Source organism: Ovis aries, chromosome 5 (assembly GCF_016772045.2).
Source record: "Ovis aries strain OAR_USU_Benz2616 breed Rambouillet chromosome 5, ARS-UI_Ramb_v3.0, whole genome shotgun sequence".
Lineage (NCBI taxonomy): Eukaryota > Metazoa > Chordata > Mammalia > Artiodactyla > Bovidae > Ovis > Ovis aries.
The window spans coordinates 15,933,745-15,950,175 of record NC_056058.1 but is presented as its reverse complement, the minus strand read 5'-3'; the positions used below and the strand labels follow the sequence as shown (position 1 = coordinate 15,950,175).

At 53.0% G+C, this 16,431-nt stretch overlaps 3 protein-coding genes across 3 annotated transcripts; 2 read left to right on the top strand and 1 right to left on the bottom strand.

Moving 5' to 3' along the window:
* Positions 1-3,758: 3,758 nt before the first annotated feature.
* Positions 3,759-8,985, top strand: CLPP (caseinolytic mitochondrial matrix peptidase proteolytic subunit). Its single transcript, XM_004008576.5, has 6 exons — positions 3,759-3,986; positions 4,077-4,148; positions 4,660-4,756; positions 5,616-5,803; positions 6,553-6,658; positions 8,645-8,985. The coding sequence occupies exons 1-6, from the start codon at positions 3,801-3,803 to the stop codon at positions 8,812-8,814; spliced, it is 819 nt and encodes a 272-aa protein (XP_004008625.1). The 5' UTR covers positions 3,759-3,800; the 3' UTR covers positions 8,815-8,985.
* Positions 8,986-13,001: 4,016 nt separating this feature from the next.
* ALKBH7 (alkB homolog 7) lies at positions 13,002-14,631 on the top strand. Its single transcript, XM_015095865.4, has 4 exons — positions 13,002-13,217; positions 13,836-14,009; positions 14,097-14,221; positions 14,390-14,631. The coding sequence occupies exons 1-4, from the start codon at positions 13,014-13,016 to the stop codon at positions 14,550-14,552; spliced, it is 666 nt and encodes a 221-aa protein (XP_014951351.2). The 5' UTR covers positions 13,002-13,013; the 3' UTR covers positions 14,553-14,631.
* A 147-nt stretch (positions 14,632-14,778) lies between these two features.
* PSPN (persephin) lies at positions 14,779-15,775 on the bottom strand. Its single transcript, XM_042250086.2, has one exon. The coding sequence runs from the start codon at positions 15,441-15,443 to the stop codon at positions 14,898-14,900; it is 546 nt and encodes a 181-aa protein (XP_042106020.1). The 5' UTR covers positions 15,444-15,775; the 3' UTR covers positions 14,779-14,897.
* Positions 15,776-16,431: the final 656 nt, after the last annotated feature.

Sequence of the window (16,431 nt, the reverse complement as noted above, 5' to 3'; positions counted from 1 at the left end):
CTGAGTGCCTATAATGTGCCAGGTACTGTTCAAAAGTTGCTTTTTTTTTTTTTTTTCATGTCAGGTCACTGCCCACTTTAATCTAGATTGGTGACTTTCAACCAGAAGCAGGTCTATCCTGGGCAGGGGGCACTTCAGCACCTGGCAACTTTGGAGACAGTTTGGGTTGTTATGACGGAGAGGGGATTACTAGTATCTAGTGGGTGGGGGCCAGGGATGCTGCTCCACACCCTACAGTGCCCAGGACGGCACCCCCTCCCCAACAAAGAATCATCCAACCCAGAATGTTAACAGTCCTGAGGTTGGAAAACCCCAGTTTAAATGAAGTGGAATAGAAGATGATAGAATATATCAAAAGTAGTTGCTCAAAAAACAAGTATCATTTCACAAGGCTTCTCTAAGGAGGTAATGGTTTTTTTGTTTTGTTTTTTTTAATACTTATTTGTTTGGCTGTTCCAGGGCTTGGTTGTGGCATATGGAATCTTTAGTTGCTGCATGAAAACTTAGTTGCAGGATGTGGGATCTAGGTCCCTGACCAGGGATTAAACCCGGGCCCTCTTCTTTGGGAGCAGAGTCTTAGCCACTGGATTACCAGGGAAGTCCTAAGGAGGTGGTGTTTGAACAGAGATTTTTGTGTTGAGCAAGATTCAGGCAGAGGACACAAGCAGAGGCCAAGTGGCTGGAAGGCACTTGGCATGTCTGGGGAGCAGAAAGCAGGCCAGCTTGGCCCCTGAAGCCAAGTGGAGAAGAAAGGGTGGAAGGAGAGGAGGGTAGAGGTCAGCTGGGGTGATGGGAAGCCAAGGGGAGGATTTTAGGTAAGGGAGGGATATGGTTTAGCTTCTAGGGAGTATCTTGATAGTCTAGTGCTTAGGATTTGCCCAGATTCAATCCCTGGTCAGGGAACTAAGATCCCACAAGCCATGAGGTCCAGTGGCTGCCCTCTCCCAGCCAAAAAAAAAGCCTTTACAAGGATCACTCAGGCTGCTGAATGAAATAACTGCAAGGAGTCCAGAGCAGGGGAGAAGCTGCAACACTGACCAGGGTGTTATTGAGGGTGGTGACAAGGATGCAGGAGGTGAAAAATAGTTGAACCGTGCCTAGACAGAGTAGGCATAACACAGGCAGTGAGGGCAGAAGGGTGGGGCAGTGCTCGAGTGGGGCACTGCGGGCCTAGGGGCCACTGATGGGACAGCCCTTCTCCCCAGAGGCAGGGTGGGAGCCCCAGCCTCAGGGAAGCCGGCTGGGCAGGGTCACCCACCTGACTCACAGCAGAGACTGGATGGGCCAGTGCTGCTCCCCCACTCCTTCAGTCCCTGCGGTAGGAACACCACTCCCAGCAACAGGATGCCTGCAGCAAGTGAGTCAAAGACTCTTTGCGACCCCATGGACTATGCAGCCCAAGGAATTCTCCAGACCAGAATGCTGGAATCGGTAGCCATTCCCTTCTCCAGGGGATCTTCCCAACCCAGGGATCAAACCCAGGTTTCCCGCATTCCAGGTGGATTCTTTACCAGCTGAGCCACCAGGGAAGCCCAGGTGCCTCCAAGGTCTCCTCTATACTCTTCCGTTTCCACATTCTTTCCTCTTTCCTGCCCCTGATTCCATAAGGTGAAAAGTGTCTGTGTCCTTCTCTATTTCCTCATCAGACCAGGCACAAAGCTACACTTATCTAGGACACCTGGCTTCGAGTTTAGAGTCCAGCAATTAGGAATAGTCTGCATGTGAACTCCCACCTATGCATCAAAAGCCATGCCAAATGGACCCTCATTTGGGAGGGCTTCTTGGACGCCCGTGGTTGCAGATCTAACACAACAAGTAATACACGTCAATTACCATATGTGAAATTAGCTAGCCAGTGGAAATGCGCTGTATGACACAAGGAGCTCAAATCTGGTACTCTGTGACAAACTAGAGGGGTGGGAAGGGGTGGAAGGAAGGTTCAAGAGGGAGGGAACATATGTATACCTATGGCTGATTCATGTTGATATATGGCAGAAACCAACACAATATTGTAAAGCAACTACTCTCCAATTAAAAATAAATAAAATAAAAATATATATAATAATATATAATATATAAATAGTAAATATGTATATATAGAGAGAGAGCGAGCGAGCGAGAGAGAGAGAGAAATCTCTCCCACCAAATACACATCAATAGCTAATACAAATTGAGTACTTGCTACATTCCAGGTCCAATTCTGAGGACCTGACAATGATCTCAGGATGTAGTTTTTTACTATTATGTCCATTCTATAGAGAGGAAATTAAGGCTCAGGGACACACAAACTAGTTGAGTAACGGGTGTGGTGACCCAAGGACTAAAGAAATGATAAAACCAAGGAGGGTCTTGGAATGCAGGAATGGAAAAACCAGACCCTTATCATCCTTCTCTCCCCCATGTTGTAACTATTAACAGATTTCAGGCTCTCCTGTCTCCCCTCCTACCCCACACAAGGAGAAGGTATTTGCCTTACTCTTCCCCCACCCAGTATACGTGCTTCATCCAATCAGCAAATGACCCTCAAGACTCCTATCCCACTCCTTGTACCCCGGGTATAAAAGTGGACTAAGCACCCCTATTCAACGTTGGTTCTCCCTTGAGCTCGCCCACTGTTCTAACAGTGTCTCCCACTCTAATAAACTTTATTCTCTTCTTATTCTGCTTCATGTCTGAAAATTCCTTTCCAACCCGCCCATGGACCATGACAGTGGAGCCAAGATTTAAACACAGAGAATGCCACTCTGCTGCCTCAGCAGCAGGAATCCGTCCCTGTAAAACCGGTTTGATCATCACCATCTTCCAAACAAGAAACTTCAGGCTCAGAGGAGTTAAGCAATGCACCTGAAGATCGCACAGCATGTCAGTGGCTAAACCAGGCTTGGCATACGGGTAAGCTGCCTTCAAAGCCTTCAGCTCTTCTTCCTTTTTTTTAAGTTTTGAAATATGTTAATTTACCCCTAAAAGTTACATTAAATGAAGAATTTTTGTTTTTATTTTTTATTGAAGTATAGTTGAATTCAAAGCCCTAAGCCGTTAAAGCTACCTCCTTTACCACTTCATCTCTGGGTTCAAAGCGTACTTAATGAGCACCTACTGTGCACCAGGCAACGGTTCTAGGCTCTGGAGACACAAGAAGGAACAACTCCCAGGTGACATTTGAACTGAAAGATGAAACAGAGTCCACCCTGAGACGATCTAGAGGCAAAAAGAGGTTCCAAACGTTACCAGGAGCCTTCCTTCACCCCCGCCCCCCCGCCACACACACCTTTGTCCATTGTCCTCCCTTTGCCAGGAATGCCTTTCCCTACCTAACAAACTCCTATACATCCTTCAAAGCCCAGCTCCAACACCTGCTCCTCCTAGGAAGCCTTTCCAGACCGACCTCTCGGTTGGAAGTCCGCAACTTCCACCCTTGGGCTTGCACATCTTGGGGCCTTCCCACTACCCCATACATAACCATAGACGGATGGGAAGGTCTCGGGGGTCGGCCCCACCAGGCTGGATGATCTTTGAAGCCCAGGCCCAGTGGGCGCACAGAGCTGATTTTTTTAAATTAACAATGAAGAGCAGAAAACTATGAAGATTCTTCAGGAAGAAGATTCAAATAGGTATCTTGGAAGCTCTCGGGTTCCACTCTGACACCACTTCTCTGGCTCCGCCCCTCCATCGCCCCGCCCCGAAACGTGCCCCATGCTCCCCGGAAGTGGGCGGTCTCGTGAGGTATCGCCGTGGGCGCAAAGCACGCTGAGAGTTGTAGTTCCGGCATTGTATGGAAGCCGAGAGGGACGTGCGGCGCGATGTGGGCCAAAATACCGCTTAGGGGGGGCCGGGTGGCGGTCGGCTTGTGCCCAGCGCTGGGGCCTCGCCTCGCCGCCCGCTTTCCCCCGCAGCGAACGCCCGAGAATCGCCTGGCCCCGCAGCGGAGCCTGCACGTGACGGCGGCCCGGGCTCTTCCGCTCATTCCCATCGTGGTGGAACAGACGGTACAGTGGCCGGGTGGGGACACGGCCCGGGGGTGCAACGGCTTGGGGCACGGAGGGCGTGTGACCCTCACCCGCGTCTATCTTCCCCAGGGTCGCGGCGAGCGCGCCTATGACATCTACTCGCGGCTGCTTCGGGAGCGTATTGTGTGCGTCATGGGCCCTGTGAGTGCCTCGCGCCGCGATCCTCCCCTTCGTCTGCCCAGATCTCCGCAAACCTCCTTGATCCTCTGACTTCTCCCCCATGACTTTCCTCCCTAGGCTGACGCTTTTGTCCCAGTCTGACACTCCCTGCTTCTTGGGCACATAAGCCCCCTGATGCTCCCTCCTGCCCTGTAGTCCCCCTTCTACTCCTTTAAATCTTCTGCGTCTCCCTCCCTAATTTCTGACTCCCTCCTCACCAATGATCCTCCTCCCCATTCTGTGCTCCTGTCCCTCTCCCCAACCTCCTCACCCCTTTCCTTCCTGTTGCCTGAGTCCCCCCTTCCTGTGTCCCCAACCCCCTGGTTCCGGATCACCCCCACCACATCCACTCCTGGTCCTGAACGCTTCCTGATCTGTCTTACTTGGGCCCTGACCACCATTCTGGTGCCCTGACTCAACCCCAGCCACCCCATAACTGCTGCCCTTAGCTTTCACCCCCATCTGGGGACACCCCTGCCCTCCTCACTTGCAGATCGATGACAGTGTCGCCAGCCTGGTCATCGCGCAGCTGCTGTTCCTGCAGTCGGAAAGCAACAAGAAGCCCATCCACATGTATATCAACAGCCCCGGTGAGCAGGGCCTTCCCCAGGTGCCAGGGGCACTTCTGGGGACACACCAGGTGACTCCAGGGACTGAGACCCCTAATCAGGGAGGTTCTGTCTCTGGAGCAAGAAAGGGGGCAGAGCTTCCTTCGGAATCTCCAGAGGGTCTGGAAACCTCCAAAAGCTGCCTCTTCCCTTGCTTTTTTAAAGAGGCACCTGAACCTGCCTCTGATCCCATAGGTAATGTTTTACCAATCTAACTCGGTTGTCAAAATTTTTTAAACTGGTAGATTCCACCCTATCCCCCAAAAAAGGTAGAATAGCCAACAGCCAATTTATTTTATTTTGGTCGAGTTGTTCCTCCTGTGGGAAAGCCCTAACCACTGGACACATGGGGAATTCCCTGAATAGCCAATCTTAATTGATCGTTTACTGTGCCAGGCACTTTTATAAAAGCACTTTATAAGCATTTAACTCATTTTCTTCATGCAGCCTCACATGATGGGTAGTGTTTAGTTATCTCCAACCTACAAGGAGGTACCGTGTCTTCAAGAGGTTGGATAACTTGCCCAAGGTCACATGTGATGACCTGCCCAGCCAGGGGTCATACCCAGGCAGACTGGCTCCAGGGTCTCCAGTTGTAGTTATTACATTCTCCCAATGCTTGAGAATGTGGCCAATCTCATCCTTCACTGGGTCCACATGCAAATGTGGCAACTGTCAGCTCACTTTGGAGCCAGCCCTTGTTTGTTGCCCCCACCTGCCCTGTGTCACCTTCCTACCCCTGGAGTATTTCTGTTTGAGACCCCAGCCCTCTCCAGGGCCTTAGGGGAAAGGATGGTGGGAGGTAGCTAGCACAGCCCCTAACTCTGTGCCCCATCCGCAGGTGGCGTGGTGACCTCGGGCCTGGCCATCTACGACACGATGCAATACATCCTGAACCCCATTTGCACGTGGTGTGTGGGCCAGGCAGCCAGCATGGGCTCCCTGCTTCTGGCTGCTGGCACCCCAGGCATGCGCCACTCACTCCCCAACTCCCGCATCATGATCCACCAGCCCTCTGGGGGTGCCAGGGTGAGTGTGCCCTGAGAGCTGCTTTGGGGGTGGGGATGGGGGTCTAGACAGGTGAACCAGCCAGACAGGCAGGAGTCACATGACGGGGTGGGTTTAAAATGTAGGTTTTGTTGGTATGCAGATATGGTGAGGCCAACTGATCAGGAGAGGGTTGCCATTAAAAAGACAGTTTGTGACTCACAGATCCCAAGAGGAGGGAGTGTGCCAGGCCTTGGGGACCACACAGATAGGCACCAGGGTTGGTCAAGAGGAGAATGTAGGCAGGAGCCTTCTTCAAGGTTTCTGCTGGGAAGAACATGTGAGGTTAGGATGGGCTAGCGTGAATAGTGTCAGTGGGCTCTAGGGTGTAGGGATTGTCCCTAGTTGTCTGGTACCCTGGGGTGATGGGGCAGGAGGATGGTGACCCAGGGTGTGAGAGCTCTGCAGAGGAGGTGGCGGGGGTGTGGGCTTGGACTGGCGGCTTTGCATGTGAAAAGTGTGTTCTGGGCAGCTTTCTGATGTCTCTAGGAAATTAGCTCCCTCCCTCCTGGTCAGGGAGGCACCAGCTGCCAGAAATAAGAACATAGAGTTAATTCAGAGAGACTTCCTGGAGGTGGTGAGGATGAAACAGGCTACAGAGGCATTCACAGAGGCCTGTCCCACCCGCCTGAATGCTGGCAGCCAGAAGCCCAGGGCGGTCTCCCGAGTCCCTCTCCCTGCAAGTGGCAGACCCTGATCCCAACCTTCCCCGTCTTGGGATGGCCCCCCAGGGCCAAGCCACAGACATCGCCATCCAGGCGGAGGAGATCATGAAGCTCAAGAAGCAGCTCTACAGCATCTATGCCAAGCACACCAAACAGAGCCTGCAGGTGATCGGTGAGCGCCCCCTACAGGGCCCTCAGCTGCTCTTTTATTGGAACCAACACAGGCATACTGGTCAGGCCTCTGGACCTGGTGCAGCTGACACCAGGCTGGATCGTCCTGTGGTGGGGGCCCTCCAGGGCCCTGCAGGATGTGTGGCACATCCCCGGGCGCTGCCCACCAGCTGCCAGCAGCACCTCCAAGGGTGATGGCCAGAACAGTCTCCAGCCATCGCCCAGTGTCCCCTGGGGATCAGAATCCCCACCCTACCCCACCCCCAGTTGAGAACCCCTGTTCTGAGCACTTTTCTTAGAGACCGAGGGACTTCCCTGGTGGTCTAGTGGTTAAGACTCCGCACTTCCACTGTAGGGGATGCAGGTCTGATCTCTGGTCAGAGAATTAAGATCCCACATGCCGCACAGTATGGCCAAGAAAAAATAATGATAATAATTTAAAAATTAAAAGACTCAAAAACTTGACTGAAAGAGGTCCAAAGGTTTTGAACAGGGTCTCCCACAAAGAAGATCCCAAATGGCCAAGAAACAGAAGCCAAGGTTCTCATCACCTTTAGTGACGATGTTTAATAATGATGTGTCAACAGTGGGACTTCCCTGGAGGTCCAGTGCTTAGGACTCTGCATTTCCACTGCAAGGGGCACAGGTTCCACCCCTGGTTGGGGAACCAAGATCCCACATGCTGCATGTGGTGTGGCCAATAAAAAAGAAAAAATGATAATGCCATCATCAGTTATTCGGGAAAGGCAGATCAAGGCCCTGATGAGACACCATTTCAGTCCACTGTGGTGTGTGTGCTCAGTTGGATCCAATTCTTTGAGACTCCACGGACTATAGCCCTCCAGGCTCCTCTGTCCATGGGATTCTTCAGGCAAGAATACTGGAGTGGGTTGCCATTTCCTACTCCATTTCAATCCACTGGAGCAGCTCAAATAGAAAATACTGATACCACCGAGTGCTGAGGGGAGCGTGGAGCCACTGGAACGGTTATCCACTGCAGGCAACAGTGATAACTACAACCTCTTGGGGAAGCTGTTAGGGCTCTGAGGGTGAACACCCAGAAAGACACCTGGTTCCTCTGCTCAGTGTATAACCAAGGGAATCAAGTGCTTCTGTCCGAAGATGCAGACGGGAATGTAGTCCTGTTCCTACAGTCCTAAATGGAGAAAGACCCAAGTGCCTGACAGCAGAATGAGTGGCCAGCGGTGGTATATTCACGAGGCAGGACGCCACACAGCCACAAGGACTGGGCCACAGCCTAGATAAATCTCCAAAACAGTGCTGAGTGGCAAAAGGAGTAAACACTCTGGTTATATGTTTATTTACTTTTTTAATTAATTAACTTTAAATTTTTTTTTTTTTACCACATTGCTCAGCATGCAAAATCCCCAACCAAGGGTCCAGCCCATGTCCCTGGCAGTGGAAGTACAGAGGCCTTTTTTTTTTTTTCTTAATTTGGCTGCACCAGGTCTTAGCTACAGCACATAAGACCTAGTTCCCTGACAAGAGATGGAACCCAGGACCCCTGTGTTGATAGTGTGGAGCCTTAACCACTTGACCACCAGGGAAGTCCCTGTGACTGTGCATTTAAAGAGCAAAAAACTGGCATAACCTCTATGCCATTAGGCCACTGTTAGGGGCCAGGGAGGCGGCACTTAGCAACTGGATGTGTCCCCAGCAGGGTTTGGAGGGTCTGATCTGAGTGCTGGCCGCGTGGGTGGGTTCAGTCTGAAAATCACCACACTGTACCCACAGAAAATCACCACAAAATCACCAACTCCCACAATCTGTGCCCTTTCCTAGATGTGTATTTACACATCAACAAGCTAAAAAAAGAAAGAAACAGGTATTTTACTGGTGGGGAAACTCAAGGCACAGGGATGGGGAGGCCAAGGTCACACAGGGTGGACTTGGGCTGATTGAGGACTGGAATGTGGCCCTTGGGTGTCCATTCTTCACCCGCATCCTGCCTGTACGCCCCCTGCAGAGTCGGCCATGGAGAGGGACCGCTACATGAGCCCCATGGAGGCCCAGGAGTTCGGCATCTTGGACAAGGTTCTGGTCCACCCCCCACAGGATGGGGAGGACGAGCCGGAGCTGGTACAGAAGGAGCCAGGGGAGCCAACAGCGGCAGAACCCGCCCCAGCCAGCACCTGAGAACTGGCCTCCCTCTCGCCCTCCCAGGGAGAGCAGAGGCGCCCGGCCTGCGAGCCCCTCCACACTGACCCTGGAGGGGCCCCTTGAGGAACTGTGGATTTGGGCGTGCCCCTGTGGGTGGGTAGCCCAGCTGAGACACTGTGATTTTAAATTAAACCTTTGTAGCCTTTGCTCCCGGCTCTGGCGCCTTCCCTCTGGCGTCTACCCTGGCTCACGTGTGCCTTCACTTTGACCTTCATCTTGAGCAGAGCTAAGAGCCTACGTGACACTCCAGAGGCCACAGCTTATTGTGAAGAAGACACAGAAGTCCTCATCCTGAAGAAACTTACATTCTTGGGAAAGTAGACCATTGTTTTTGTTTTGTTTTTTTTAATCAGGTTAAGAGGTATGCGGTGTTGGGTGTGACAAGAGTTAGATGAGGTAGCCTGCAGAGGCCTTGCTGAGAAGGCGACATTAGATCAAAGACCTGAAGGAGGTGAGGGTGGGGGGAGCCAGATTGCTATCTTGGGACACAGCAGTCCTGGCAGAAGGCATGGCAAGTGCAAAGGTCTTGTGGCAGGACTATGCCTGGCACATGAGGCGAACCATGAGGGAGCTGGGGTGGCTGGAGGGAGGGAGGGAGTGAGGGGAAAAGTAGAGATAAGAGCAGGAAGAAGAGGAGTATAGATCACAAAAGGTCTGGTAGGGCTTTCCAGATGGCTCAGTGGTAAAGAATCCACCTGCCAAGATTCAGTCCCTGGGTTGGAAAGATCCCCTGGAAGAGGAAATGGCAATGCACTCCAGTATTCTTGCCTGGACAATCCCATGGACAGAGGAGCCTGGCAGGCTACAGTCTATGGGGTCGCAAAAAGTCAGACACGACAGTGATTAAACAGCAGCAGGTCTGAGATAGGAGGGAGATGCCCCATGGAGGGTTTCAAGAAAAGGAACAGGGGACTTCCCTGGTGGTCCAGTAGCTAAGACTGCACTCCCAGTGCAGGGGGTCTGGGTTCGATCCCTAGTCGGGGAACTAAGATCCCACATAGTGCAACTAAGTCCGAGGGCTGGAACTCCTGAGCCTGCACCATGACAAAGACCCAGCACAGCCAAAAAAGAAAAAGGAACCACAGAGTGGTGGGTGGAGGGCGGCAAGCACAGAAACCTGGAGTGAGGAGACTTGGAACCACCCAGAAGGAGGGTGACCTGGCCCCAGCCACGTGGTGAGAGAAGTCGGTTTCCAGCCAGGTTTTAAAGGCAGGGCTTACAGGTAGGATGTGAGATTTGAGAGAGAACGAAATCTCCCAAAACTCCTAGGTGTTGGCCCAAAGCAGCCAGAAAGATAAGATGTTTCCAGGAGAGCTGGGGGGAGGAGCAGGGGTCAGGATCAAGAGTTGATTTCGGATATCTGGTCTATCATGCCTCTCCCCTTCCGCCCCCACCCCCCACCCAGGGTTGAGAATAGAAATGTAGGGGACTTCAGTGTGTCCATGAGTTAGCAGTCAGGCTGAGAACTGGCTATGGCACTTGGCCCTGCAGAAATCACTAGCGGCCTTCAATAAGACCACTTTTAGTACTAGGGGGCCAAAAGCCAGGTTGGAGTGGACCCAGAGAGAAGGGGCTGGAAAATACTGGGAGCTGGACAAGTGTTTCAAGGAATTTTGCTGTCAGAGCAAAGAACAATTTTTTTTTTTTTAAATATAGAGGACTTTTTAATTTGGCTTCATTCATCAGTTACATTTGGTTGAACTTTTTCATTGTGCACAATTTAAAATATATACGGAAGTGGAGAAGACCCTTGTGGTCCATTGGTTAAGAATGGCCTGCCAATGCAAGGGACACAGGTTAAAAGTAAGTCAGAGTAAGTAAGCCTGTGCGCCACAACTACTGAAGCCCAGCCACATGCCCTAGAACCCGTGCTCCACAAGAGACACCACCACAATGAGAAGCCTGTGCACCAAAACTAGAGAGCCCACATGCCCTAGAGCCCTGCTCTCCACAGCTAGAGAAAAGCCCACACAGCAGTGAAGACCCGGTGCTACCAAAAAAAAAAAATCACCTGCAGTAATTTTGTTTAAATTTAGGAGAAAAAAGTAGAGAAACCAGAATAATGAAGTCTCATGTACCCACCACACCAATTCATAGCTGATTATGACTCATCCCTCCCCTGCTTCTACAGAGCCTCTACCATGGCTTTGTAGTACTTTGAAGCAAATCCCAGCTTTTCATTTCATCTGTAATATTTCAGTATGTATTTCTAAAAGGATAAGTAATTTTATTTCTCAAAAATACTAAGAATAACCACATGACCCTGTAATTCCACTCCTTTTGGTATAGATCCAAAAAAAAAAAAGAGACACTATTTAGAAAAGATAACATGCATGCCAATGTTCATAGCATTATTTACAACTGCCAAGATAAAGAAGCAATCTAAGTGTCCAACAACAGATGAATGGATAAAGAAGATACAGTACATATATACAATGGAATATTAGCCATATTAAAGAATGAAATAATGCCATTTGCAGCAACATGTATGGACTTGGAGGGTATTATGCTAAGTGAGTTAAGTCAGACAGACATTCTCTATCCTATCACTATTATGTAGAATCTAAAAAATAAACTAGTCAATAAAACAAAAAAACAGACTCACAGACACAGAACAAACCAGTGGTTACCAGTGGGGAGAGGGAAGGAGGAGGGGCAATATAGCTTTAGGGGATTTTTTTAAAAAAGGTATTATGAGAGTCTATGAAATCATGCATGTGAAACTTTTAAAAACTGTAAAGTGCTACATAATTTAAAGAACTTTCAAAAAAGGTTAATAAAGGACAAGGAATCTTTAAAAAAGACAACCACAACATCATTTTCAACCAGAAAAAAATAATGCTTACTGTGGTCGAATATTCAACCGCGTCCAAATTTCCCTGGTGATCACAACTTTTTTTTTTTTTTTTTTTTTTAATCTTTCCAATCAGGATCCAAATAAGGTGCAGGCATTGCCACTGGTTGATAAATCTGTAAGTGTCTTGCTATTGCGGTTTTCCCGTTTAATCTCCTAATGTCTCTCTCCCTCTTTTTCTCCTCTTTTCTTGAACTTAACTTGTTGGAGAAACAGGGTCGTGTGTCTTACGGACTTTCCCTCTGAATTTTGAGGATGCGATTCTGTCCTTGGTACTTCCGGTACCTGGCGTCTGAATCTAGACAAGTCTGATCCATTCAGGTTCCGCTTTTCCGGCAATGACCTTGGAGTGAGGGTGCCTTCTAGCGGGAGACATTTTAAAACCAGTTGTCCTTGTTTCCATGACATTGGAGCAGATGATAGTCCTTGTCTAGAATTTTCAGCCCAATAAGGGCTGAAAAATGGTGACATTCCAATTCTGCCTTTAAAGGAAGAGGAATTTTTGTTTATATACTGTTTTTAAACAAACAAACAAAGTACATAAACAGTTTATGGTGGTTGTGGTGGTTTAGTCGCCAAGTTGTGTCCGACTCTTGCGATCCCATGGACCTGTCAGGCTCTTCTGTCCATGGGATTCTCCAGGCAAGAATGCTGGAGTGGGTTGCCATTTCCTTCTCCAGGGGATCATCCCGACCCAGGAATTGAACCCGAGCCTCCTGCATTGCAGACAGATGATTTACCAACTGAGCTATGAGGGAAGGCCAACACAGTTTATATACTGTTTTAAACTGGAAGCCAGCCTGTTTGTATGAGGATGGGGGGGCGGGGGGTGGGGTTCGGGATGGGAGGCGCCTCGCCTTGACCTTTGACTGAAACCCGTAAGTCCACAAACCTGGTCCCACCCCATAACCACAGCCTTAATGTCACTCCCCTAACTCCTATAGCTCAGCCTGACTGGACTCTAACCTTAACTTCATGGCCTTGGCCCAATCCTTCTCTCACCCTTGACCTCTGACCCCCGGGCCGACCTAGCCTTTGACACCACCGCTCCGCCCCGCCCTCTGGAAGACGGACCTGAGGCACAACTAGTAGTCTGAGTCTCTGTGGTCGAAAGGGCCCAATAGCGCCGGAGAGGAAGCAGATTCTGGGAAGAGCCAATAGCTTGAGAGGACGAGCCGAATAACAACCAGTAACCTTGAGCGAGAGGCGGGACTCTGAGGAAGGCCAATTGCTGGAGGGATTCAGTGCAGTCACAGCCAATGACCTTGGGGAGGGGGCGTGGCCCTGACCCCACCCTCTGCCAAGACCCGGCTCCGGGGCTATGGCCGGAGGTGGGCAGGTGGTACTGCGAACGGTCTCCCAGCAGGGCTGGGTGCGGGGCTCGGGCGCAGCCGTGCTGAGCCGCTTACAAGACGCGGCCGTGGTGCGGCCCGGCTTCCTGAGCGCAGCCGAGGAGGAGACACTGAGCCGCGAGCTGGAACCCGAGCTGCGCCGCCGCAGATACGAATACGACCACTGGGATGCGGTGAGGCTGGCGGCGCTGGGGGCGGAGCCACAGGGGCGTGGCTTGGGACGTTAGAGGCCGGGCGGGGTGGAGCGCTGGGTGGGCGGGGCTACATCTGGGGCGGGGCCTGGGGATGGGGGCGCGATCTTGATGCTTCGGGTCTTGGGGGCTGGAAGAGCGCTTTGGAGATGTGGGCGGGGCCATAACGAGGCTGAACCGAAGGGTGTTTGGGGGACAGGACCCAAGTTAGGGGTGGAAACGGGTGTGGAGCGAGATGAGGGAGGGTCACGGGTTGAGGGGGGGAGACAGGGGACACGGTGAATCAAGTTGTGAATATTGGAACCAGGCCAACGTTAGAGACGCAATGTGGGACTGAACTGGACCCTGATGGTGGGTAGAAAGGACTAAGGCTAGACCCAGATCTGGCAGGGGTTGGGATTTGAGAAAACATCGTGGGGTAGATAGGATCAAAGTTGAGAGTTGAGGGTGGGGTCAAGTGTCATGCTGGAAAAACCAGGCCTTTCCTTTGCACTTCCACCACCCTCCCCCCCCAATCCCTCCCCAGCGCTGGGCAATGCCTCAGTTTCCCTGTTCCCCACCCCTGGAAGCTTCCAGGCTTGACCTGAGCGCTCTGGGCAGGCCATCCACGGCTTCCGAGAGACAGAGAAGTCGCGCTGGTCAGAGGCAAGCCGGGCCATCCTGCGGCGTGTGCAGGCAGCTGCCTTTGGACCTGGCCAGACCCTCCTCTCCTCAGTGCACGTGCTGGACCTAGAACCTCAGGGCTACATCAAGCCACACGTGGACAGCGTCAAGGTGGGCAGAGAGCAGTAGCTTGGAGCTCCCAGCTGGGGGCGAGCTGGCCAGGCCAAAACCCACCCTCTGCCATGTCCCCTCTTCCAGTTCTGCGGATCCACCATTGCCGGCCTGTCCCTGTTGTCTCCTAGCGTCATGCGACTGGTGCACACCCAGGAGCGGGGGGAGTGGCTGGAACTCTTGCTGGAGCCGGGCTCCCTCTACATCCTTAGGTATTGGCAGCCAAGGAGCCCGCACTGCACCAGTAACTCACAAGACACCCACTCAACGTTTGGAACACCTTCTGTCGTTCAGCCCTGACGGCAGACTCTACCCCTAGGGCTGGTCTGCCTGGAACTAGGGCCGCCCTCACCAGCCACATCCTCTGTTTTCTCCTGCAGGGGCTCGGCTCGTTATGACTTCTCCCACGAGATCCTTCGGGATGAAGAGTCCTTTTTTGGGGAGCGTCGGATTCCCCGGGGCCGACGCATCTCGGTGATTTGCCGCTCCCTCCCTGAAGGGATGGGGCCGGGGGAGCCTGGGCAGCCGCCCCCAGCCTGCTGAGCTCCTGGACCATTACCCCAAGCTGTTCAGGACACCGTGTTTGTGAATAAAGTTGTGAATAATGCTGGAGAATGGACAAGCTGGCCTCCTGTTGCCAGCTGTTTGCAGGAAGGCCAGGATCTGCTTGGGAAGCCCAAGACCACACCTGCCTCCCCCCCCTCCCCCCCCCCAGGAGCATTCCCAGCTGAACACACAGTCACAAGGCTAGAGGAGCAGTTTCCTTTATTGAGCCCCTTGCTGGTGGCCCCAGCCCACCTTCCCCTCTCTTCGCCTCGGCCTCTGGGCCTCCAGTAAATAAGTCAGCTGAGCTCCTCCAGTGGCTGCAGGGCCCCGGGCTGGCCATCCTTAGCCACCACAGCCACAGGCCGCCGCTGAGAGCTGGGGCAGCCGCTGCCAGCGGTGGCGGTCATCGAGAAAGGTCACATCAGCGTAGCGGGTAGGCCGGCAGCAGGGTCCTCCATGGGCTCGGCCCTGGCCCCGCAGTCGGGCCAGCGTCAGGCCGTGTTGGGTGCGGGCTCCGCGGGAACAACTGCCGGCGCAGTAGCGGAAGATGACCGTCTCCTCCGACGTGTAGCCCAGGCCCAGCTCGGCCACGGGCAGGGACAGGCTCCACAGCTGGCACGGGCTGGTCAGGGCTCGGGGCAGGCGGGCCCCTGTGGGGACAAGGGGCAGCTGACAGCAGGCAGAGTCTGGGCAGAAAGGAGTTGGGGAGCACGCAGGGTTCCAGGAGTCCTTACCCAACTGTGGCCTCTGGGTCTCTCTGTCCACCGCTGGCTCGGATGAGAGCTCTCTCTCCGCCACCAGAGCCTCCCAGGCCCCCTGGCTCCCACCAAGGTCCAAGTGGAGGATCAGGAGAAGGAGAGAGCCTCGCAAGACTCTTCCTGTGGCCATGGCGACGGGCAGGTCCTGAGGATGCGGATGCCCGGCACCCTCAATTTATCCCCCTCTGCCCGAGCTGGGGAGTTAACCTCATCACTTCCGGCCGCTGCTCGTTGGCGATGGTTCCAACGTCGCACACCTCAGGCCCAGGCAGCCCCGCTCCTCTGCTCCACACCCCATCCTTCCAAGAGTTAAGGGCGCACACCCCCTCATACACGCATCCCATCCAGACATTCCGCAGACCCATTTCCAACACCCCCTCCACCCCCTGATTTACGAGTGCTGTGTCGGCAGCCAGGGCCGAGCTCAGGGAGGGCAACTCGGGGTCCCCACCCCACCTGCTGTCTGGAGGGAGGGTTGGGGGGCCCCACGGGTCTCCCAGTGCGGGCCCTCCCCTCTCGGGCAGGGTGCTGGGGCCCAGTAGCCCCCACATTGTGCACCAGGTAGAGCGGATGTGCATGCAGGGAAGAGGTGGGTGAACTGACGGGGAATCCATCATGGCTCCTGCCTGGAGGATTAAGACATCATGTCCTGCCTCCGGGTCTGGCCCAGGCAGTATCAAAACAGGAAAAGGGAGAGGCCTGGGGACTGCCAAGAGCTGGGACACCAGGGGCAAGAAACTCACCCTGCAGGGACTCCTGTCTCTGGAAGGCCAACCTGAGTCCCCTGGGACCCCAGCCCTACCTGGGGTTGGAGGGCATCAAAGCAGGAGGGGAGGTTAAGCCCCGCCCTGGTTCCAGTAATCTCTCAGCCCTTCTCCATCACCCTGGGGAAGCAAGCCTCCATCCTTAGCCTTGAAATGGGGCTAACAGAGTCCCTCCCACATGAGGTCCTGAGGACAGACAGAAGACATATTTAGTGTGTAGCCGGGTGGCTGGTACCGAGCAGTTAAGAGCCTCTTAGACGCTTCCCTGGTGGCTCAGATGGAAAAAAATTCACCTGCAATGGAGGAGACTCGGGTCTCAATCCCTGGGTTGGGAGGATCCCCTGGAGAAGGAAA

Excerpts from the sequence above, each read along its gene's own strand:
- CLPP (XM_004008576.5), top strand. The coding sequence starts at position 3,801 with ATGTGGGCCAAAATACCGCTTAGGGGGGGCCGGGTGGCGGTCGGCTTG. Across the intron at positions 4,149-4,659 it reads TTGTGTGCGTCATGGGCCCT|ATCGATGACAGTGTCGCCAG; the intron begins GTGAGTGCCTCG and ends CCTCACTTGCAG. Across the intron at positions 5,804-6,552 it reads AGCCCTCTGGGGGTGCCAGG|GGCCAAGCCACAGACATCGC; the intron begins GTGAGTGTGCCC and ends ATGGCCCCCCAG.
- ALKBH7 (XM_015095865.4), top strand. The coding sequence starts at position 13,014 with ATGGCCGGAGGTGGGCAGGTGGTACTGCGAACGGTCTCCCAGCAGGGC. Across the intron at positions 14,010-14,096 it reads CACACGTGGACAGCGTCAAG|TTCTGCGGATCCACCATTGC; the intron begins GTGGGCAGAGAG and ends CCCCTCTTCCAG. Across the intron at positions 14,222-14,389 it reads GGCTCCCTCTACATCCTTAG|GGGCTCGGCTCGTTATGACT; the intron begins GTATTGGCAGCC and ends TTTCTCCTGCAG.
- PSPN (XM_042250086.2), bottom strand. The coding sequence starts at position 15,443 with ATGGCCACAGGAAGAGTCTTGCGAGGCTCTCTCCTTCTCCTGATCCTC.